General features: G+C 38.7%; 1 protein-coding gene and 1 pseudogene across 2 annotated transcripts; both read right to left on the bottom strand.

Annotated features, from left to right (window-relative positions):
• Positions 1-3059: 3059 nt before the first annotated feature.
• Positions 3060-4688, bottom strand: LOC308435288 (olfactory receptor 6C4-like; annotated as a pseudogene). Its single transcript has 2 exons — positions 4657-4688; positions 3060-4002 (listed from the first exon to the last, which is right to left on the bottom strand). The product of its transcript is annotated as an olfactory receptor 6C4-like (transcript).
• Positions 4689-16630: 11942 nt separating this feature from the next.
• On the bottom strand, positions 16631-17560 carry LOC308434754 (olfactory receptor 2AP1; the record flags this gene model as incomplete). Its single annotated transcript, XM_080935148.1, has 1 exon — positions 16631-17560. The coding sequence occupies one exon, from the start codon at positions 17558-17560 to the stop codon at positions 16631-16633; it is 930 nt and encodes a 309-aa protein (XP_080791274.1).
• Positions 17561-25865: the final 8305 nt, after the last annotated feature.

The following is a 25865-nucleotide window of genomic DNA, read 5'->3' as shown; positions in this document are numbered from 1 at the left end:
TGTGCATGGGAGGGGCTGTGCATGGGAGGGGAGGGCTGTGCATGGGAGGGGAGGGCTGGTTGTGCATGGGAGGGGAGGGGCTGTGCATGGGAGGGGAGGGGCTGTGCATGGGAGGGAAGAAGCTGTGCATGGGAGAGGCTGTGCATGGGAGGGGCTGTGCATGGGAGGGGCTGAGGGAGGAAAGGGAGGGGGAAAGGGACATAATTATGCTTTAATTTAAAATATAAAATATTAATAAAAAGAAGAGACATTAAAAAAGCAGAACCGAGGTAAGCATTATCGCTTACCTCTCCTGCTCCTGACTGTGAGTCTGTGGTCATGTAAGCCACACTCCTGTAACCGTGGCCTCTAAGGTAGACGGTTGTCTGGGACTGTAAGCTGACAAAGACCTACACTTCTTCACACTGTCTGCTGCCAGTCAGAGAAGTAACTCACACAGCAAACCATGATGATCCATCGTGGCTGAGCTTACATTCTCACCTGTAGAAAGTGAAATCTTCCTGACAACTTTGACAAGTTTTGTCATCTTTCACTTTCTTGGTACATTCTGACCAGGGTGATATAGAATTTCGAGGGAATTTCTGTTAACATTCTGGCTAAGCTCCACCCCACAGTTACTTGGCAGCAGCCAGGTATGCCTGATACTATAAAAGGGGCTGCTTGCCCTATCTTCACTCTCTTGGTCTCTCTTGGTCTGGGCTTCCTGCCCTGTTTTCTCCCCATTCTCCCTCTCCCTTCCACATGCTCATGGTTGGCCTCTACTTCTCTCCTCTTGCTCCTTCTCCTCCTCCTCCTCCACTTCCTCCTCTTCCTCCTCTCTCCCTCTTCCCTTTCCCCTCCCCCTCCCTCCTCTGCCTCTACTACTCTCTTGACTTCCCTCTCCATGTCCTAAATTAACTCTATTCTATACTTTACTGTCGTGCAGTTGGTCCCTCAGGGGGAAGGAATGCCTCAACATGGGTCTACGGAGGCACCCCCTTCCCCAACACCTCACCACAACTTCACAGAACATATCTCCCTCTCTTTATCTTTTTATAAATACATCAATTTCAATTCGTATTTTCTTGATGGCTGAGAATGCTGACTGTTTTTCAAGCATTGGCCATTTGTATTTCTTCTTTATGAGAACTATTTACTTCATAGTCTATTGATTGTATAAAATTTTTGGTATTTGATTTTGCACTTATTTACATATCCTAGATATTAATTTTCTCTGATGAATAATTTATTTTAAAAATTGTATTTTTCTTGTTGTTTGGGATTACTTTAATCTATTGCAGTTTGTCAAATTTTGAGGTTATTTCCTGTGTTATTGGAGTAATTTTTAGACTATGTACCCATGTTTATATAGTGAAAAATTTTAGTTACTTTTTCCTCTGACATTTTCAAAATTTTAGGTTGTAGGTTAAGGTCTCTGATCTCCTCTGCATTGATTTTTCTGCAGGGCAATAGTCTGACATTTTCTTAAAAAAAAAAAAAAAAAAAAAGTCTTCACTTGAGGGCAGGGCTTGCTTAGATAATTCCTCAAGCAGTGATTGAATCATAAGATAGTTTTAAGTTTTTTACTCTTTAAAATATTTTATAATAATAATAATTTTTTAAAAACAACTTTATTTTACAAAACAAAGATAAATGTACAGATTTTAAACATTTTTTGCTTAAAATTATACATTTTTGTCAGTACTTTTTCCAGATTTTAACATAATTTTTACATAAAACTATATGAATATATTTTTAGTCAGTACTTGATTTTTTTCAAGGTTTGATAGTATGCCTTGAAAACTTAATAGTTACAATGAGCATAAAGTACATGTAAAACAAAATGTAACATGGAAATAGTTAAAGTTTTCTTGTTTTGTAAATATTTTTTTTGTTTTGTTCTGTTTTCTTTATTTCTTGGACTTCATAAAGTCTGTGAGTTGGTTCTGGGGGAGTGCAAGCCTCTGGGGTTAGCATCCCACTATCAGTGACTGCATATTATGTCTATAACAATAATTTTTAAAAGCGCATCTTAACAAGGCCTGTGTAATAGTGCAAGAATTTTATATGCCAGGAGAGGGAGCCACTTACCCACAATCTAGACTATTGGTAACCTTTCATCCCATTCCTCCCTCCTTTGCTGTCTTCACATTATAAGCTTTTTTGGAATGGAAGTTGAGAATGAATCTGCTGGCTGCTAGCGCTGTAGAGTTCACAGTGAGATTATGTAGTGGCACAAACAACCCTGTTCAACCTAGCTCAGAAACTGTGATACCTAGGGCTATCTTCCTGTCTGTCTTTTCAGAGGCCAGATATCCAGCAAGGAGAACATTGAATGTCCCAGGAAAAAAAGTAAAAAGTTTATCCTTAGAATACTTCCTGTCAGGATCTGTTTCATTAGTAACTTAATGTTATCTATGGTATCTTCTCTCACGAGAAAGGGTGAAATTCTCCTTCCTGGTTTGATGAAACTAGCTTCAGCTCACATGAAGAATACAGTGTGTTCTCCAAATACCCAACCCTCCACAACACAATCTTCAAGGTCAGGATACTTCCATCTTATGGTTTCTTTTCTCTAGACCATCAACAAGATCAGAAGCAGGAGCAGAAACCAGTAGGAGCAACAGCCATGACTCTCCCATATCCCCATCCCCTACTCTTCCTTCAGCATGCTACTCCCCAGCTGGGATCTAGGCTCTGGCTTTTTACTCTGTTTTTTTAAGTATCCAGAGTCTTCAGAATTAAACTATCTGCAGCTGGCAGAATCACACTCCTGCCAGAGCACCACAGGAGGCAAATAGTCTGCTGTTGTGGATAATCTGAGCAACCCTATATCACACACATGGGATTAAAACAAAAGCATGTTTATATAGCATAGTTGGGATTTCTTTAAAAAACATTTCCACTACAAATATCTTGTTCAAAAATTATTGGTGAGTCTAAAGTGTAAAGTTGAAATGCTTTCATGGTAAATTCTTCTCAGATGGTGCTTTAACTGGGAGGAAAGGCTGGCCTTGAATTTTTGTGGAGATGAACGTGACTCTTGTCTGGAATTACCCTTTAGACTGAGGTCATCTGATTTATTGGAGATTTACAATCTTCCTAGTGAAATCCTTGAAGCTTTGTTTCACCTGCTTATTCCTTAGAGTATAAATGAATGGGTTCAGTAAAGGCGCCACTGAGATATTGAGTACAGCTACACCCTTATTGAAGGCAACTCCTTCTGTGGCTGAAGGCTTTATGTACATGAAGATGCAGCTTCCATAAGACAGGGAGAGAACAACCATGTGCGAGGAACATGTGGAAAACGCCTTCTTCCTGTGCTGGGCAGATGGTATCTTCAGAATGGTCCCAATGATGTGTGTGTACGAGAGAATCACCAGCACCAGGGTGACAATCAAGGTTATGACTGCTAAGGCAAAATCAAAGAGTTCCAGCAGCCTAGTGTCTGAACAAGCTATTTCTATAAGGGGGCCATAGTCACAGTAATAATGATTGAGCACATTTGATGCACAGAAATCCAATTAACTGGTTAGGATGATTGGGAATAAGATGATTAGAAACCCACTCATCCAAGAGCAGAGGACAAGCAGGGTGCAGACCCTGTTGCTCATGATGGTAGTTTATTGCAGGGGCTTACAGATGGCCACATAGCGGTCATAGGACATGGCAGTCAGAAGGTAAAACTCAGTGGCTCCAAAGAAGATGGCAAAGAAGTACTGAGTGAAGCACCCAGCAAAGCTGATGGTCTTAATTCCTGTGGAGATGCTGAAGAGCATGCGAAGACTCATGGATGTGAAGGAGATTTCAAGAAAGGAGAAGTTCCTGAGAAAGAAGTACATGGGTGTCTGGAGGTGGGAATCCAGCAGTGTGAGGAGAATGATGGTCAGGTTCCCCAGAATACTGAGTGTGTATGTGAGGGGAAGGAATAGAAAAACACAGATTTGAAGCTCTGGGTTGTCTGTGAGGCCCAGCAGAATGAATTCAGTCAAAGTCTGATTTTTAACGGCCAACTCTGGCTGCCTGTGAATACACAGAGGTGTTGAGTCAGTGATAGGCCAGGAGTCCAGAATATTTAAAATAGATTCGTTTCTTTTCTGTAGAATGTCTCCCCTCCTCCTCACAGGCTGCAGTAGCCATCATACTGGCCTGAGAATTTTTCTAAGGTGCTTTTCCTTTGAAAGCAGTTTCTAAGTTATTATTTCAGCATGCTTCTCTTCTAAACAAACACCCAGATTATTTTCTAAGTTTCATTTGAACAAGCCTCTACTTAAAAACAATTCAGTTATTTTTTTTGACAATTTCATTTATGTTTATAATGCATTTTGGTTATTGTCTCTCCCCCACCCTCCCCTGTCATCCACCCCTCCTCCTGACTGTTCACTTTCCCAAGACTTAGTTTTGTCCTGTGACTGATCCACTTAGTTTCACCAGGGCCAATTGTTTGATGTAAGATTAAAACTATTCAATGGAGCCTCCTGAGTTTACCAGGAAGTACACAACTGAAGCATCCCTGTATGTTTGATTTTTTATTATGTTAATTAGTTCTGCAATGATGTCTTGCTTATATTACTCACTTGGCTTTAGTGGGAAAAGAAATGAGGTTAACACACAATTGAAGAAAGTTTTAGTAGGCAAACAATTTAATTAAAATTATAATAACTGCAAAGTTCCTACCTTCTATCTGAGTTTTTGAATTTGTGGACCATCATTATCAGTATCTTTTCTGTTTATTGTCTTTGGGGGGTCTTTTTCTTGTCAGGTCCCATTTCTTTAATTCTAGATAGTATTAGCAGAAGAACAGATGATGTATCTCCTGTTAGATTGATGCTCCTGCATTTCTTCTGCATTTATGGGTAAGTATGTGATTTTCTTGTGGCTAGAAAATAAAATTTCAACTCAAAGGTACAGACATCATTTAAGAGTTTCTGATAAAAACCTTATATAGTTGGGGGCTGTTTACATTCTACCTTGACAAATTGAGGAAGTAGATTTTATTTAGATGAGGAGTATGTTTCTTAGTATTTATGGAACTCTTCTAAGAGCCTCATTTCCTTGACTTTTCCTAGAGTCTTTTTCATAGCCCTGAAGTTCTAGGTTTTTTTTATCAAAGATACATGCAGTAGATAACACAATATATAATTTTGACACAATCCTCCTCATTCACCATTTTCTTCAGATATTTCTGCTAATTAATGACTCTTGGGAAAAGGAAGTACACCCTCCCAGGAATGAGTTTTGTCCAAATCAGAGTGGTCAGCACTGAAACCATGTGCACACACAACAATAACAAAAGAAATATTTCTGCAAGAGACTTATAAAATAAGATGAGCCAGAAGCTGCCTCTGTGTGACCCAGTGAAGGAGAAGAGTTAGAATAATAAAGATAATGACCTCTGAAGGAGAAAAAAGAGTTTGTAAATTGTGCACAGTAGTGACAGGGTCCCTAAATGTGTAGAGCAAAAAGACGGTCAGTGCATGGGAGACTGCCCAGTGGATGAATGAAATTCCACACTGGAGGCTCCGTGACAGTGTGCAGGGGTTGGGGGAGCAGATTCTTATCTAAAATCAAGTAAGATGAAAACACTCTGGAAGTCCTGACCTCAGGATTAGCTCTAAGTCCCCAACAGTTTTGATTGTAGCTGTACATTTTGGTAAGATGGCAATCACTCTGGGATTTAGGGTCATCAATAGAGAGGGATTCCATTTGGGCATTCTGCATGATTTAGAGGGCAGTGGAAAGATGGTGTCTTAGTTAGGGTTCTGTTGTTGTAAAGAGACCCCAAGACTAAGGCAACTCTTATAAAGGTTAATATTTAATTTGGGTTGGCTTATAATTTCAGAGGTTCAGTCCATTATCATCATGGTGGGAAGTATAGCTGGCAGACTTGGTGGTGGAAGAGCCAAGAGTTCTGCCTCTTGATCTGAAGGGAGCCAGGAGGAAGTCGGCTGGATCATACTAGCCAGACTTGAGCACATATATGAGACCTCAAATCCCGAGCTCCACAGTGACACACTTCCTCCAACAAGGCCACACATGCTAATAGTGCTACTTCCCATGGACCAAGCATATCCAAACCACCTCAGATGGCATTTTTAGAGGAAACCTATTACTCAAAACTGAGCTTCTGAAGGTGTTTGAGGACCAAGAATCACCAGAATTCAGAGAACCTGAAATGAATCAGCCACAGCCTCAGAGTGAGACACAGCCTAGAGTTAAGAGTGGAAAGCAGGAGGGCTGGATGCTGACAAATTGAAGGAGGTTCGTCTCAGATAATGAAGTGAATGACTTCATCCTCAGGGAAAGAGCAGACCTTTGCTGAGATTAACCCTGGAGTTTGACAGCCCACGTCTGAGCTTAGTGGGTCAATCAACTGAGTCACCTACTTGCACTTGAGTGTTATAGAGTCTCCAGATCCCGAAGTTCCAGAGGAATATTGACACCTAGACAAAGGGAAGGTTCTTTACCTGTGCAAATATCTGTCCAGCTACTTCTCACAATCTTAATACAGTTAAAGGCCCCTGGGCTAGAACATAGATGAAAGGTCACACAAGGAGTCCAGAGTCTTTTTTTAAAAGTATCAATGACATTGTACATGACTCAAGTAAACCCATTAGCAATGTAAGAAAATCAATTCAAAATGTAGACAAGAAAGACAGCAAAGATGTAAAACATAGGTCAATAACTTGGAGGAGAAATTCGGCAAAAACAAAAGAGAAATTCAGTAAGGAAATTGAGAAACTAAACAGAATTGAGAATGAACTAATCAGAAAATTTAGAAATGAAAGAATCAACCACATAAAAGTTGAATATCAGAAAACATTAATAAAAGATCAATCAGAAGAATAAATTTTAAGAATGGAGGCCAAAGTTGAGATGATAATATATTAAGGTATATATATAGTATATACATACTTTCTTTTTGGAGAGGTAAAGGTTTCTTTGGTTTATATGTCCTGAGGTACAGTCCTTGAAGGGACCAAGAGTAGGAACTCAAACTGTGTCAAAACAAAAAGGCAGACATTGATGGAGAAACCATGGAGGAGTGCTGCTTCCTGACTTGTTACACATAGATTTATCAGCCTGATTCCTTTTTGAGCCAAAGACAACCAGTATAGGGGTGGCCCCACCCACACCGATTGGCCATCCCCCATTAATCACTGATTAAGAAAAAGCTCTACAGACTTGCCTAGATCCCAATTTTAAGGCAGCATTTTCTCAACCTAGGTTCTCTCCCGTCAGATGACTCTAGCTTGTGTCAAGTTGAGTTACAACTAGGCAGCACACTAGATTTGTAAGTGACACTGGGTAACATGTGCCTCAGCACTGTCTCCTGTAAAACCAGTGTGGTATGGGGAATGGAGACTTGGTGTTATTATGTACATTGCCTGGTTGATATGTGCAGAATTCCTGAGAGAATGCCTTCTACAGCTTAAACATTGTGTACTTTTAGCTATTAATATTAAGACATATATAAAGACAAAAACTGAATGAATGTAATTCAAAGTTCCAAGAAGTCTGAGACACTCAAGAATCCAAAGCTAAGGATCCACTGATGTGGAAGAGGAAGCTGATATCTAGGCATAGATAGTTTATTCAATGGAATTACAGTAGAAACATTCCAAACCTAGAGAAAAAATAGACATTTAAACACAGAGAGCATTTAGGACCTTAAATAGATAACACTGGAACAGAACCTTCCTATAGCAAACCATAGTGAAGATGTCATGAATAAAAATCAAAAAAACGTGACCAAAAGTTGTAAGGGACAAAAGCCCAACTCATGCATGACCGACAGAAGTAATAGAGTAACATCAGATCTCTTATTCTAAAAGCTGTAAAACACAGAATGATGTAGATTCAGAAAACATTCCTTCTAAAAATTGATGGGCAAATAAGGATAATTCAAAACAAACACAAAGTAAAGCAGTTCATGGAAACCAAGGGAGCACTGCAATGTTTCCTAAAGGGCTGTTACAGTGGAGCAAGCACAGTTTCATGTATGAGAACACAGCAGAGAATACACTGTGTGATAGAAACAGATGAACAGAGGAGACCTGGGGTAGAGGGAAAACATCAATTCTGTCCTACACAGCATTAGAAATTGGCTTGAAAGACAGTGGGTATGAAGCTTATTTTGTTACAGAACTATCCCTTGTGTTTAGGTTTCAGGGCACCAAGTGACATATTTGTGAAGGAAAGAAGTCAAATGATTTCAGGAGGGTCTTTAGATATTGCTTAGCCTTCTTCTCACTGACAGGGTGGTGCTTGTCAGTGGTGGGACTTTTTCCCATATTCACTCAGCCTCCTGGATGATTACCGTCTCTTTCCTTCTCATATAGACATAGTCTCAGCACAGAATCAGGAAAGGTACTCCACATAACTGTTCATAATACTCTTCCAGAAAGGTTAGTGTTCCACCCAGAAGCTTTGACCCATTCTTGAGCATATCTGAAACTTCAAGTGCCTTTCTTTTTTGTTGTCCCCAAGATTGTATAATGAGTAAGACATATAGTCTAATCTCTAAGTTCCATAATCTGGCATCTTCCAGGAATTATTAATAATTTTGTAAAGAGTTCCATGTTATCATTTGAAACACTATGTGCACATTCCATATAATTCTTCAAATGTATTTGTTTGGGCTTGTAAATAATAGAAGTTGAGAAAACATCGAGTCACAGTCTTGCTTTATAACTCAGGCTGGCCTCAGTCATCCTGCCCCCACCTCATGCATCAGTTTTCCAAAAATTTATGTACTGAGCTTAGAAGTGTGCACTCCAATGCCTGGCTAATGTTAGCAACAGTGTGAACTTCCAGTAATACAAGACTTTTCCTATTTATGAATTACCAAAGCAGTATAGATCAATAAAAATGGCAAATGGAAGAGCATTTATCTGAATTAATTTGGAAAGATATATATGATACTCTTCTATGGACTTAGTCACAGGATCTGAAAGCAGAAATCACTAACAGTAGCCATTTTGTTTTATAGCTGTTCATGTTTCAGTGTTGTAAACCAAGCATGTGTTTTAACAAAAGAGGTACATCTTCATGATTTAACATCACAAAAAGTAATGATAGCACAACTATAAACTCAGACTCTATGTACCTTTGGCTTGTAGAACAAATTCTGTGTGCATCATGAGTGTCCATGAGAAGCATCATGACTTAAGAGACAGGAATGCACAGAAAGTGGTGTAAAGCTTAACTCCCTTGCTGTCCATGGTTGTTTTATAATGAAACAATTATTCACAGCAATTCACAAATTTGAGAAAATTTAATAGGACAAGCCCACTCATCTTTTGTGTATTAACTTAGCGTTCATTTGTCACCCCTTTCCATGTTGACATAAATGTATCAATTGACAGACACCTGGATCTCAAGCATCTCTGAACTGTGACTTATTTGAGTTATGAATTAATAAACTGTTAATAAAAATCCCACAAAGGAGTATGTTTTCAAAGCCTCACTTTCTCTTTTCTAATAGGTCTGAGTCTGATTACGCCCTTCACTCTGAGTAGCAGATTTGAGTGTCTGCAGTGCTGCAGTCTCATTAATTTGCTTGTTTGTCTAAAAATGAGGTCTTGCTGGCTTGCTTGAGCTCAAGTGATCTTGTCTCAGTTTTCTGAATAACTCAGACTATGAGGGCATCCCACTAGAGCTTATCTCTAACACATATTTAATCAACTCAATTCAGAGGAGACCCCAGCCATGTCAGTTGGGGAAAGAAATGAAAAATCCCAGGAGACCCACATGGAGTGTGGTAATAAACACTACTATTTTGCAAGAACCTTTATCCTGAACTTTTAATAAGAGAGTGGGGAAGAAATTCAAAAAGGCTCTGAGGAATTTTACAGGAAACCATCAGCAAATGTGGGTAGATGTGTCATTTCCTTTAGTCCTGTAGCCACTGTGGAGATGTTTATGATCCTGCAAATAATGCTCTTGTATGTTCATACATGAAGCTCTAATTAGCCCAGTGCGGTGCTGGGAACAATGAGTGTCCTGGTATTGGGTGTGTAAAGATTGAATTTCTGAGAGGAAATAATTCTTACCTGATACTCCTTCCTGACAAAGGCAAAGACTCATCATAACACCATGCTTGGATAATAAAGAATTTGAAACTCTTTCCTTGAATTCTGATCTCTCATTGGCTACCTCAAATGTGGTTTTCTACTTTGATGACCTGGTGGACTTCTTTTTTTTTTAAAAAGATGGAAGTTTTCCAGACCAATATTGAATTCAGATATTGGCTATACCTGGTTCATGATCAAACCTCTGTGGAGGATGGTAAAGGGCTTTTGATTTGGGGCTTGACTACAGTAAGGGGCAAGATAATGGCATGCTCATCCATACTTAAGGGAATAATCCAGATTTACTTGAAAAGTGAAAAAAACAAAACAGTCTACTTAAATTCAATAGGAAACAAAAGAAGAAATCAAACAAAACCAAGCCAATTAACTAAACTACACAACCACCACCACAATAACACACAAGAAAGTGGAGGGATTGATTGGGAAGAAGAAGGGTTTTGGTGGGTGAGGAAGGGCATCAAGATAGGCCAGTGAGAGGTGAAAATAATCAAATTCATTATATACCTCTATGGAATGATACAAAATTAAAAATTAGCAAAAAAGCCTCAAGGAAATGACGGTGACAATAATAATGAAAAATAATAGCAGGAAATAAAAAATAAGGTGTTCTCTGCTCAATTTATTGTGCCTTGGGGATAATACTTTTTCATTCTGTTGCTGTCGCAAACTGATACATCTGTCAGAGAGCATGAGTGACAGGCAGGTTGTAGTACCTCATCTTGTGGTTCCTCTTCTTTCCTAATAGTATTTTTACCTTGAAAATAGTCTTGTGATAGGAGATTAGGGATCTAGTGTTGTGTCTTTATTTCTTCCATATGATCATCCTTCAAGAGCTTAGAACACATAGGCATAGGGAAAAAATTCTAGAACATAACACCAGTGGCTTATGCTCTAAGATCCAAAAATGAGACCTCATGCAATTACAAAGCTTCTGTAAGGCAAATGACACTGTCAAAATGACAAACTGGCAACCAACATATTGGGAAAGATCTTTATCAATCCTGCATCTGATAGAGGGCTAGTATCCAATATATACAAAGAATTTAAGAAGTTAGACTCTAGAGAACCAAATAATCCTATTAAACGTGGGATACAGAGCTAAGTAAATAATTCTCAACTTAGGAATATCTGATGTCTGTGAAGCACCTAAAGAAATGCTCAACATCCCTAAGTCATCACGGAAATGCAAATCAAAACAACTCTAAGATCACACCTCTTACCAGTCAGAATGGCTAATATAAAAGACTCAGGTGACAGAAGATGCTGGTGAGAATGTGGTCAAAGAGGAACACTTCTCCACTGTTGGTGGGATTGTAAACTAGTACAACCACTCTGGAAATCAGTCTTCAGAAATGTAGACATTGTACTACCTGAGGATGCAGCTATACCCTTTCTGGGCATACACCCAAAAGAAGCTCCAACATCTAACAAGGACACATGTTCCACCATGTTCATAGCAGCCTTATTTATAATAGCCAGGACCTGTAAAGAACCCAGATGTCCTTCAACAGAGGAATGGATACAATTTGTGGTACATTTAACAATGGAGTACTACTCAGCTATTAAAAACAATGACTTGATGAAATTCCTAGGCAAATTGATGGAAATTGAAGCTATCATCCTGAATGAGCTAGCCCAGTCACAAAAGAACACTCATGGTGTCTACTCATTTATAAGCAGATACTAGGCCAAAAAACTCAGAACACCCAAGAAACAATTCACAGAACTTATGAGGCTCAAAGAGAAGGAAGGCCAGAGGTGGATGCCTCAATCCTTCTTAGAAGGGAGAACAAAACACTCATGGGAGGAAATAAAGGGACAAATAGATGAACAGAGGTTGGAGAAGAGATCATTCATAGACTGCCTCACATGGGGATCCATCCCATATGCAGTCACTAAACCCACGTGCTACTGTGATGTCAAGTAATGCTTATTGGCAAAAACCTGATATGAATGCCTCCTCAGAGGCTTTGCCAGAGCCGTACTGATACAGGGAGGATGCTTGCAGCTAACCATTGAACTGAACACTGGGACCCCAGTGAAGGAGCTAGAGAAAGAACTAAAGGATCTGAAAGGGTTTGCAACCCCATGGAAAGAACAACATTACCAACCAACCAAACCCTTTAAGCTTCCAGGGACTAAAACATCAAGCAATGAGTACACATAGAGAGACCCATGGCTCCAGTTGTGTATGTAGCAGAGGATAGCATTGTCTGGCATCAAGGGAAGGAGAGGTTTTTGGTCCAGCAAAGGCTTGTTTTCCAATGTAGGGGAATGTCAAGGCACTGAGGTGGAAGAGGGTATCCGGGAGAGGGAGCACCTTCATGGAGTCAATGGGATAGAGACGGGAGATGGGATTTGTGGGAAAGGGGATAACTTCTGAAATGTAAATGCAAAGAATATCCAAATTAAAAAAAAGACCATCCTTCAAGGTACTTTTGGGTATTCTTGTTTAATCATTTTTAATATTTAAAAAATCCATATATACAGTCAAGATTTCTATGTGGAGATAATTGCTATGTGATTTCCCCAACAATAGTTAAATGTATCATTGACATGAGAATCTTTAGATTTGCTGATGGAGAGGCACAGGATCTTGGGAAGGTTTGTGCTTGTCTTTGTCCTTGGACCTGCATGCAATTTTAGCTTTTATTTGCTGACTTGAGACTGCTTATAAACTATTAATCTGCTTTTTTAACTTGTGAAGCTCCACCCCCCAACTTCCATTTGACTTTAGACAGGGGAATCTAATGGGTAAATGTGTCAATCATATACATTTGAGGAAGCGAATGTGATACATAATTATAGCACGCAGAAGTCTTTAAAGAGACATAATGCTGAGAGGTTACTCGAGGGCAACAACATATTCACTCTTAAAGTAGGAATAAAAAAACAAAGAGGTAATAATAAAGCAAGAACAGTATTAGAAAGAAAGGCTTGTGTAAGCTACTACAGAGCTTTGGGCAGTGTTTCTTTGTGGGTAATACTTGACCTAGCAGGCTAGACAGAGATTGTTTTATAGTACATATTGTGGGTCAGCTCATCCAAACTCACACTTCATTTTGGGAAAACCAGAGAATAATGAACTAGACCACAGAAACATGCACTAGACATAGGCTGGAGACCAACTCAAAGAATTATAATCTCCTCCTCAGGAATTTAGAGTTAGATATAGACCTTAGATAGGAAAATTGTGTGTGGTCAAGTTATATACCATCTCAGGGTAAACAGGCAGAAAATAATATTGCAAGCAAATGGAACTAAAAAACAAAGCATTGGTAGATATTCTAACATCTGGAAAAATAGACTTTGAACTAAAAATACTTGGAAGACACAAAGAAGTTCACTTTACATACATTAATGAAACAATATACCAAGAGGATATTACAATTTAAACATATGTACCCCCAGTACAGGCACATTTAATTTTATGCTACAAATACTACTATATGTTAATTAGAGAAATTAACCACAACACACTGATTGTGGGTGAGTTCCACACCCTAGTCTCACCATAAACACAATATCTGGTCAACCCTCCAGCTCTAAAGAGAAACCCAGAAACATTGGATTTATGGTCTCATAAATCAAATGTATTCAGCAGATACCTATAGAACATTCAACCCACTATAGAACAAAAATTAGCAGCCCATGGAAGTATCTAAAAATGCTCAAATATTGGTATAAAAAGTAATTCTCAACAAACATGAAAAAAGTTACATTCTATATTCTATCTGACTGCGGTGAAATAAAGCTGGATATTAACAGCAATAAAAAGTACATGAACTCACTGAGGAAAAAGAACACAGTGAAGACAAAACAAGACACAAATGAGGCCTTCCTAAGAGGCAGTAATAAGCGCCACAAAAATGCAATGATTTCAGACTTAACAAATGATACATGTGAAGATTTTGAAAAATAAGAACAAACCAAACTCTAAGACCATATATAGGAAAAAATACTCAAAATCATGGCAGAAATTAATATTACAGAAATGAAGAAGAAACAAAGAATTAACCAAGAGACAGTTCTTTGAAAAGATAAACATGCCAAATGGAAAAACATTCTTTCATAAGCTAATTTTAAAATATGACTTTAAAACAAAGAGTTCTGACTTCCATGGCTACCAGGCACTCATGTGGTACACATACACACATGCAGTAAACCATTCATAAAATCAAACAAGTAAATCCTAAAGGTAACATCTTGAGGTAACACAATGGTAAAAATGGTACCAAGTGTTTCAGTTGGGTGATAATACTGGCCTGAGAAACAAAAGTCATATTCAGAATAAGTCAGTTCCAGTAAAGACAGTTCTTGATGCTATGTTCAGTTTAGGGATCTTGATTCAAATATAACTGGGTCCTTGTCTTTGACACAGAAAAGAAATTCAGGACTAGCCAGCATGAAACAGAGCTGGTGTTTATTAAGAGATATTTAAATACAAATTTTAAATACAAGGGTTAACAGTAATGGAGATGATCAGAAAAAAAAGACACACCTGAGGGTATGGGTTCTATAACTAGGCTCAGCACTAAAATGATGAGACAGCTTTCGGGTATGGATGAATGTAACAAGAGACATTGTTGTGTTAAGTATTCATAGTGTTCACTAGATGTCAGGCAGAAAAGATGGTTGGTCCAGATGGTGCTACATAGTGAATACATAAAAATATAAATATTTGTGAAGAAATTAGGTCCAGGACAGTAGGAAGTCCACAGATGGGAGGTAAGAAAAGTTGCCACACATGTCTGTGTAGAAAGAATACTGTTAGGTAAAGATATAAAAAGCTCTAAAAATTTCACTGCATTTTTATTTTGCACAGCATTGTTCACTAGTAGTTGAGTTCAATAAATATTTCAACTATTGCTGAATCAGTCATAGTTGATACCAACTCTTCCTACTGGCTATTCAATGCACACACTCATTATTCTTGAAAGTTCTAGCAAGGAGATAAAATAGGGAACCACCATTGGGAACCACCATCACTCACTGTGTATCTCAGGCTGGTCTTACACTTGGAATCTTTCTACAACTACTTCTTGAGTTTTAGAATGGCAGGCGTTGGCCACCATGAAGGAAACATCTTGAGGGAAGTCTAAAACTAAAGGATGAAGTAATATGGATTTTTGTGTGCTTCAAGAGTTTTCTAAAGTGTTTTACCCAGAGCACACAGAGAAGAGGGAGATAGACCAAAAGCTAGTAATACAACACTTAGAAACCAGTTAGGGCGGCTGGATGGTGCAGTACTTACCAGGTGGATTTTGGCACCAGGTGTATTTGGCTTTGGACTCTGTGTCATGCATTAGCTGTTTTTACTGTGTGAGCTTCACTTTCTTCACGTGTAGAACAGGGTGGAGTTTTCAGACAGATCTAAGAAGTCCATATAAAGGACTCCATGCTGATTCATTATTGCCAGGATATAAGTTTTTAAATGGTCAAACTCTTTACTTAAATCTTATTTGGTTTCTAGAATTTATTGGTTCATTCATGATCTCAACAGCTTTCAGTAGGTCTGAATTTGGGGATGGAATTGTGATAACAACTTCTCTTGTGATAAAGGACTTCTCTTTGTAACCTTGCCTGTTCTGGGATTTACTCTAGAGTGAGGTTGACCTCAAATTCGGAGATCTGACTGCCTCTGCTTCTTGAATTCTGATATTAAAGGCCTGTGCAAGTGCCACCCAGAGCAACCTATGCAGTCTATATTTCTTGATACTTGTGTTTGTCTGTTTGTTTATTTATTCATTTATTTGTTGTCTTTATCACTTTGGCCTGAAATTCACTGTATAGGTCAGTCTGCCCATACCTCCCAAGTGCTGGAACTATATGTAGGTCAGTCTGCCCATACCCCCCAAGTGCTGGAACTAAATGTGTCTACCACCATGCTCAGCTGTTCTCCACATGAATTTTTATTGCTTTCCTAATCATTCCTTTTGCCTCCTTTACTATTTAAATTTGAGAGGATCTTTAGCATTTAATGTTTGAATTCTGCCAAAGAGTGTTTTTCTTTACAGTGTCCTCTATTTCTGCATTATGTTACCTACAGTGTAGATTCTATATGATAGTAATTCTCAAAAATTAGTAGATCTAATCCAGTATCAGATGTCTGAACACTATGGACGTTTAATTTACTTTAAGTAAAGATTTAATTTAGTTAAAATCCAAAATATTTCTTATTTTTCCTTATTGAATTTGGTATGAGTGAAATTAATGAGTTTTTTTCAGTTCTTTGGACTGAAGTTTTGCATGCCAATTTGCAACATTCCTTTGATATTAATTATTTTTTCTATTTTGTTTTATTCCAACTTTTCAGGACTGGGTTTAAATGACATTCCTTGAGATAGTATTTATTGGTTCTAATTTAGACAACTGAGTAACTCAATTGCCTTTCAGTTTTAAAATCTTTTAAAGATTGTTCCATTATCACTTAACAGGCTGAAATGTATCTTTACCTTTCACACTGCAGTCGGTCTCTTAATTGGGTACTTAGTAAGTGTGAGAGAGCTTGGCACACAGTAGGATCTCATTCATTAAGAATTCAATTCTTAAATTCTTTAAAGATTCACAAGCTTTTTGACTGTATCCTTGAATGCTTGCTTCACCTGTTGGTTCCTTAGGGTATAAATGAAGGGGTTCAATAAAGGAGCAACTGAAGTAATAAGTAGGGCTACCCCTTTATTGAATGTGCCCTCTTCTTTTGCTGAAGGCTTAATATAAATGAAGAAGCAGCTCCCGTAAGAGAGGGAGATGACAATCATGTGGGAAGAACATGTGGAAAAGGCCTTTGTCCTTTGTTGGGCTGAAGGGATCTTGAGGATTGTCCTGATGATGAATGTATAGGAGAGAGTTACCAGCATGAGAGTCACCACCAGGGTCACAGATGCCACAAGAAAGACAACTTTTTCTACGAGGCTTGTGTCAGAACAGGAGAGTTCTCGAAGAGGCTCAAAGTCACAGAAATAATGATTTAACCTATTGGACGCACAAAAGTCCTGCTGACTCATCAAAGTGATGGGAGGTATAATGACCATCAACCCAGCCAGCCAAGAGCAGAGGACCAGCTGGGTACAGACTCGGTTGCTCATAATTGCCATGTAATGCAGGGGTTTGCAGATGGCCACATAGCGATCGTAGGACATAGCAGCCAGAAGATAAAACTCTGTTGCTCCAAGAAAAATGGCAAAGAAGTACTGAGCAAAGCAGCCGGCAAAGCTAATACTCTTGTTTCCTGTCGTAATGCTGACCAGGACCCTGGGAATGAAGATGTTTGTGAAAGAGATTTCTAAGAAGGAGAAGTTCCGGAGAAAGAAATACATGGGAGTGTGAAGGTGCGAATCCAGCAGGGTGAGGATGAGGATGGTCAGGTTTCCAATCATACTGAGTACATAGGCAAGAAAAAGAAAAGTGAAAACTGCCACCTGAAGTTCAGGGATATCTGTGAGACCTAGGAGGATGAATTCAGTCAAAGAAGTTTTATTTTTCATTTCTGGAAAACAAACAAACAAACAAACCTGAGTGTCAAGATGAAAAAGTAACCAGAGTGAGAAAGTAAGAGGTGTTCTGATGTGCACCAGAGGAACCTGCAGAAGACAGAATCAAATGGACAATGAGCTTCCCAGACCAATGGCTCATCTGCTTGATCCTTTCTATTCCCATTTAAATCCCATGTAAGAAAAATTTTTGCATTTCCTCACATGGAGCTCTCTCTTGGGCCAGCATAAAAGAAATAGCTGCCTCATAAACAATGTCTAATATGTCTGTGTGATCAGTGTGTGTAACTTATCTTGAGGAGATGTGACCAAACATGTAGTCAACCCAGAGTGAATATTGACAACAGAAAATAGAAATGGCTCCACTCAAGTCTCGATTAGAGAACAAGCACATTACTTATGGGACCATTGGTGACACAAAGAAGAGCCCAGCAGGACATGGGTAATGGCTAATGCAAGCCTCGCCACTGGAGATGCCCCAGCAGCTTATAGACATCTCCACTGGGTTTGCTCTCCTTCAGCAATTGCTTAGTGCTTAACAAGCCCAGAGTGGGATCTTGTGAGTCTTGTAACTGTCTGAGCCTCTAGACCCTTATAAGCCCCCTTCTTTCTAACAGGAAATGGCTGTACAACATCAGGCATTTACCAGATGCCTGGGGCTGCTGCAGTCTTTCAAAACAGCCACAAACTTACTGTCCCCAGCATTGTGTTCCTTTCTTTCTTTCTATTTATTTTTTGAGAATTTTATACAATATATTTTGATCATAGTCTTTCTCTAACCCTCCCTAGATCTTTTCCAAACTCCCTAACCACCCAACTTTGTTTTTTCCTCTCTCTTCAACCAAACCCCGAACAAAACTAAAAACCAAATGCACACATGCTTGTGAGCACATGCATATTCTCTCTCTAATACAGACACATATACACACAGATACATACACACATAGATACACACATACACACAGAGAGAGACACACAGGCACACACAAAGACACATACATACACACATATACACAAACAGACAGACAGACAGACAGACAGACAGACAGACAGACAGACAGACAGACACACACACACACACACACACACACACACACACACACATGCATGTGTGAGAGCATGCAGTCCCATTTGTGTTGGCCAACTGCTCTTAAACGTTGGGGACTGCCCTCATGTGTGGTTGATAGAACTCAGTCATTCCTTTGTCAAGTGACAGGTTCTAGTCCAGACTCCTCTTTCTGTTTAGCACTTTCATGTAATCTTTTATGTTTAGAATAATCACTCATGTTTCTTTTATTTAAGACCCTTAATTTTCTTGATGTTAAAAATGTACAGCTTTTAATTTCTACTTAAAAGCACCTTGAGTCTTTTTTGAATGTGTCTGTCTGCTAGTAGTCACAGATCTGTGCATTAGATACGTGTCACTCTATTATTTCTAAATACCTGCTGGAGGGGGGTGAGGTCAATAAAGTATTAGATTCAGAATAACAGACTGTATGTATGCATTCAAATGCATTTGCAGTATTTAGATCTAGAGTTTTACTTTGCTATAAGAATGAGGAGATTTTATTAACGTTTGAAGGAATTTTAGGAACTTAGAGATTTTTAAAGCAGCCATTTTAATTCATCAACTTCTAGATTAGTTTTGTTTTATTTGATAATATGCAAAATCACATATAAAAGATTTTGAATATGTAAATGTGTGAATTTACAGGAAATAACATGAAGACATGGAATCCCTCTCTCTTCTGTTTGTCTGTCTGTCTCTTATTGAGGCAAGGTCTTGTGCAGCCAGGCTGATATCAAAATGTGTAGTCAAGGATGCTTGACTTGAATTTCTGATTGTTTTGCTGACACCTTTCAAGTGCTAGGATTACAGTATGTGTCACAACTACTAGATATAAGGTCTTTAAAGAGAATCTGTCTGTGACACTTTTTGCACATTTCAAATATCCTTACTTGTGAGCTCATATAGTTAAAGGTTCACATTATCTGGGAATTTCCTATTGATTTACTCAGGGTGTTTCCTAGTTGTGGTTTTTATGAAAATTCATAAAGTATCAGATTTTAAGAATTTCGAACAGTATATATATATATATATATATATATAGTATATATTAAAATTTTACAGGACACTTTTGCTATACATGAAATGTATTTTATTTTTATTTTTTTTGTATTTAAGTTTATTTTTAAATGCAAATTCATAACTGAAATAAAGAATAAAAAACGGTTACACATGGGGCTGGAGAGATGGATGAGAGGTTAAGAGCACTGGCTGCTTTTCCAGCAGACCAGAATTTGATTATCAGCACTCACATGGAGGCTCATAACCATCAAACTCCAGTACCAGGGGACCCAATGCCCTCCCACCACAACCATCAGTCACATGAGTGGTACATAGACATGCATGGAAGGAAAACATATATACACACAAAATAATAAAAAAATCAACATAGTGAATACTCTATTCTTTTAGTTACCAACCTGGAATATTCTAGAAGAGGTTGAATATTTACATCTGTGTCTATTTCAGGTTTCACAATCACAGAGAAGTAATGTTACTGAAGCTATAAACATGGAACACAGTTCCTTACCTGACTATCCAAAAAGTTATAGTAAAAATTTAACCCCAAAAGTCCTAAGAGTGGATAAAATTATAAACTACATAATTAGGCAATAATATATAATGAAATGCATTTTCTTCATTTTGCTGTTATCACTCCGTGTGATAGAAAACTGTGACCTTCTAGGGCTCCTCATCCTATGAATTAGCTTTTTGCTTTCTTGTCTCTTGTCAGTGTAGTAGGGACTTGATGATCTCTGTTACACAACTTAGTCAAATTGAATTAGAGTATCTGGACATCCTATCTTAAAAAAACCCCAAAAAACAGGGCTAATAATTAGAAGGATTTTGAGGAGAAAAGTAGTCCTGGATTTTTCTACTCCAGAGCACATGACCTCAGAAGGTAGAATATGAACCCAGTGTTAACGCCAGATGATACTTTACCCAGAGTGCCACAAGCTACCTCTGCGGAACTGAGAACATGCACTGGGGGATCAATTGAGTGAAGAAGTTCCAGCAGCCCTGGGGATCCTGGTTTGGAAAAAGCTAATGAGTGTTCTCTGTTGATAATGCTGGGGACAATCTTAACACTACAGCAAGGGAGAAAGTCCAGAGGGTCTAGCTTGGAGCTTGACTGTTGGGTTGCTGAAGTAAGCAAGAGAGCATCACTTGTGGAGGAAGTATGGAGTCAATAGATTTAAATTTCCCAGAAGGTAGCCACAGTTTGTCCTGGCTGTGGAAAGGCAGACTGGGTGGAAGATTTTAAGGTTGTGAAAGTCCTAAAAAGGCATATTTTCTAAACACCACTAATCCATGCATAGAATATTGCCAAAGGCAGTAAACTGCAGTTTTTGTTTCTTGAGGGAACATGTAGAAATGAAACATAAAACATATAAAAGTGTTAAGGGAAAGTAAGGGAAGGGTAGAGGTACATATTGGCCCCTGAGTTTCTAAGGAAAAACTCAAAAATCTCCAGTTTGAGAATGAGATGGTTTTAAGATGTGCATATATAATATTTCCATCTAGGGACAACTTCCTAAGAATGAATTTATCTGACTAATCACCTACTTGCTAACAAACACTAGATTTACACAGGGCAAAATATCCACTGTCTTTACACTCAAAATGTCATTCAATTCTTAGGGAAATGAGACCAGAAAAATGTGGTCAAGCAAAATGTAACCAATTTGTCTTCTTAGCATGCAAAGTGATGTGCATAATTATAGGATTTTAATAATATTTGTTATCATACTTTTTTCTCTGCAATTTCTCTGCAAATAAAGACTGAGGCATCCACTTTCTGGCCTTTCTTCTCTTTGAGCTTCATAAGTTCTGTGAACTGTTTCTTGAGTATTCTGAGCTTTTTGGGCTAGTATCCACTTATAAGTGAGTACATACCATGAGTGTTCTTTTGTGACTAGATTACCTCACTCAGGATGATAGCTTCAAGTTCCATTCATTTGCCTAGGAATTTCATGAAGTCATTGCCTTGGATAGCTGAGTAGTACTCCTCTGTGTATATGTACCACAATTTCTGTGTCCATTCCTCTGTTGAAGGACATCTCAGTTCTTTCCAGCTTCTGGCTATTATAAATAAGGCTGCTATGAACATGGTAGAGCATGTGCCCTTTCGCATATTTGCGCTTCTTTTGGGTAATATGCCAAAGGGTTGTATAGCTGGGTCCTCAGGTAGTACAGTTTTCCAAGGAACTGCCAAAATGATCCCCAGAGTGGTTGTACCAGTTTACAATTCCACCAACAGTGGAGGAGTGTTTCTCTTTCTCCACATACTCGCCAGCATCTGCTGTCACCTGAGATTTTGATCTTAGTCATTCTGACTGGTGTGAGGTGTAATCTTAGGGTTGTTTTGATTTGCATTTCTCTGATGCCTAGGGATGTTGAGCCTTTCTTTAGGTGCTTCTCAGCCATTCGATATTCCTGAGTTGAAAATTCTTTGTTCATCTCTGTACCCCATTTTAAATAGGATTATTTGATTCTCTAGATTCTAACTTCTTGAGTTCTTTGTATATATTGGATACTAGTCCTCTCCTTCATTACTTTCTAAATCTTGATGGTAAAACCTGTTGCTGAAGATTCTGTGTATTTAGATCATAGGACATAGAATCACCAAGCTGGTACTGACTTGGAAACTTCACTGATATTGGTTAGCTTTCACAGTGTGGGATGGTTTTATGCGTGTTACCAAGGAAGCACAGTCATCAATAGTCTTATCTACCCACGAACCATGTGAGCTACAATAATTGTTCTGGCAAGATATGCTGTCTAGTGCAATAAGTGGTAGAAATGTTATGAGGATAATGAATCATGTTCTGATTGTATTTCAGGCTTATTCCACAAGATGGAACTCATGCCTGGTACCATTAACTAGGCCAAACACCTTTGGCTGGTTAGGTCGTAGGCCTTATGTTTGTATGGGGACCTGATACACTATTATTTGATAAACAGGCACAACAAACTGCTCCTTACATTCTTATTTTTATACCCATACTAATTGTGTACCTCTCAATCCTCACTACAGAATCTCCTTTTGGCAGTTGATGGCTGTTAATATGAAGACCTACAACTCACTGACCAGAGAATAAGATTGAAGACTTTCCAACTATAAATGAACAATTTCTATTATATCACCTCTCACTAAGGCCCAGGGATCATCATAAAAGGGGTAGAGGAGACCCAGTTGGAGCATATGCCTTCAGCAAAACAGCATTTGCTAGACATGACAATATGGTTGAATACATAAATGAACAGCAGTTATGATTCCATACACAAGACCTGCACAAAATCAAGCTGGCCAAAATCCTATCTTGGATGGGGGAGGGGATGAAGTTTCACCCCTGACTGAGGAGCCATTGGCAATTGATAGCTGACAGGGTAGAGGAAGTTTTTTTTTTCTTCAGTGATGAGCCCTCAGAGGCTACCCATGTCCCAGAAGATGGGCCCCCAGCTTTGCACATAAAGATAGCACTAAATGTACTCAGTGTGTTTTAAAAAATGAGCATATTCTGTAGGGGCCCACAGACACTGAACCACCAAACAGAGATCATGCATGGGATTGACTTAGGCACTTGGCACATATATAACTGTTTTGCATCAGGAGCAGGAGCTGTATCTGACTCTGCTACCCACCTTTAGATCCTTTTCCCTAAAGTATGTCTTATGGTTAGAACATACAATGGCACAGAATAAACATTCTAATTGCAAAGGGAGGAAGGAATAGGGACATAGCAAGAAAAGACCAGGCAGGAATGAAACACATCAGGGCCAACACCAAATCCTGCAGATCCAGGTTGGACTTCTGGGGCTTGTAATGGTCCCAAAGGATTTAGATACTCCCACATCATCTCCAGTTCTGCCTCTTGAATCACACATAGCCTTTTTCAGGCCAGTTCCATTAGATTCCTTGGGTGTTCCATGGTCTTAGATTCTCCAGCATCCTGTGGTCACCACTGCAAATTAGGTTTTATTTTCATGGTTTCATGAAATGGCCTCTCACACCCTCCTTGCACAGACTCCAGCCCTACTTCACGCTGCCTAGCTTTTGCAGCTGTCTGAAAATATGAGACAAGGTTAAATGTTTTCCTCAGTTTTGCATTTTTTTAAATGACTTTATTTTACAAAACAAAGATAAATGTACAGATTTTAAACATTTTTTGCTTGAAATTATACTTTTTTGTCAGTACTGTTTTTTCAGACATTAAAATAATTTTTCACATAAAACCATGTGAATATATTTTTTTTAGTCAGTACTTGATTTTTTTCAAGGGCCCGACAGTACGCATTGAAAACCCAATAGTTACAATAAGCGTAAAGTACATGCAAAACAAAATGAAACATGGAAACAGTCAAAGTCTTCTTGTTTGTAAATATATGTATATTTTTTTTTGTTTTCTTTATTTCTTGGACTTCATACAGTCTGTGAGTTGTTTCTGGGGGAGTGCAAGCCTCTGGGGTTAGCATCCCACTATCAGTGACTGATATTATGTCTGTTCTTTTGTGAAGAACTCACTCAGGATGATATTCTCTAGATGCAGCCATTTTCTTAAGAATTTGGTTAAGTCATTGTTTCTGGTGGCTGAGTAGTATTCCGTTGTGTAAATGTACCACAATTTTTGTATCCATTCGTCTTCTGAAGGACATCTGGGTTCCTTCCAGCTTCTGGCTATTATAAATAGAGCCGCTATAAACATTGTGGTGCATGTATCTTTGTTGTGTATTAAAGTGTCTCTGGGGTATATGCCCAGAAGTGGAATAGCTGGGTCTTCAGGTAGTACTATATCCAATTTTCTGAGGTATCGCCAGACAGATTTCCAGAGTGGTTGTATTAGCTTGCAACCCCTCAGTTTTGCATTTTTGTGCTTGCAGAATCAGTACATGGGTGACACTGTTGAATTGCACTGCTGGTGCCAGATGGAACCTGGTCCCCTTGGATCACAGATCTCTGTGCCTTCCAGGCTTACTCTAGGATGAAACTTTTCTAGGTGATTGTTTTCAAGCATGGAACTCCTTCCGATGTATTCTCAGTTCAGGCTCTTTCCAAACCATTGTGTTTTCACAGGTTAAAATCTTTGATGGATAAGGTATTATTCTAAGGGAATCTTTCCTATTGTTCCAGTGAAGGAGAATTCTCTCCAACAATTGAGCCTCATTTTAGACAGGTATTTTATTTTCAATATGTTTGTTTTTACCCTTAATAAAATATTTATTCTCAGAAACATCTCCAGAAATCTTTAATATGTTTCTAATTGAGACAGAATTACATCACTTTCCATCCTCCCCCACCCCAATTCCTCCCACCTCCTCTCCTTCAAGTCCCTCCCATGTTCTCCACCTTCCAACTTGATAGCTTCTTCAATTATCATCGTTCAGCACCTTAAGCTTACTTGTGCTTTACCCGAACTGTGTATTTACAGAACTTAATCTGTTCTCTGACAATTTTATACTTGTGTATAAAGCAATCTGGTCTCACTCACAATCCCATCCTGTCTTATTCAACCACCGCCCCTTAACCAGTTTACTTTCCACTATCATGCTTTTTTGTTTTGTGTTCATTGAGTTTAACCAGGGACACTCATATTGGCATGGGTGTGGAACTATTGACCAGAGGGTAACTCAATCCTGTCTACACCATTGAAGACAATGGTTTAATCTCCTCTAGTTGCCATCAACAGTCAATACATCTATGGGGAGAGGCTTGACCCCATGATCCCTTCTCCCATTCATGACTGAAAGGTAATGGGGCCTATTCCATGCAGGTAACTGAAATGTCTATGAATTTTTAGGTGCATGGGCCATGTCATGCCTAAAAGCATTTTTCTGCCCTCCCAGCTGGCTCTTTCATTTTTTCTGACTGTTCTATGATGTTCCCTGAGCCTTGGAAAGAGTGATATGGAGGTTCCATTGAAGGTTGAGCACTGAACAGTCACTTTTCTCAGAAACTTGACCAGCCATTGAGTCTCCACATTCATTGCTCTTCATTTAAAAATGACACATCTCTGATCAAGGCTGAAGGTAACACTAGGACACCAGTAGAAACAGAAATATTTAGAAGACAAATTGACCACATTTAGCAAAACAGAAACAGTAGATTCCCCTCTAAGGCTCATAGCTTCTCTAGCCATGGACCTATAACTAGGTACACAGTGCCAGTCACAAACTCCCTTGCTGCAGTAAAAATAAAAAGTGGTAACTTTTTATCTTGAGTTAGTGCTAGCA

This window comes from Micromys minutus, assembly GCF_963924665.1.
Source record: "Micromys minutus genome assembly, chromosome: 22".
NCBI classification, from domain to species: Eukaryota; Metazoa; Chordata; class Mammalia; order Rodentia; family Muridae; genus Micromys; species Micromys minutus.
Note: the sequence above shows the minus strand (reverse complement) of the source record. Positions and strands in the feature narration are given on the sequence as shown.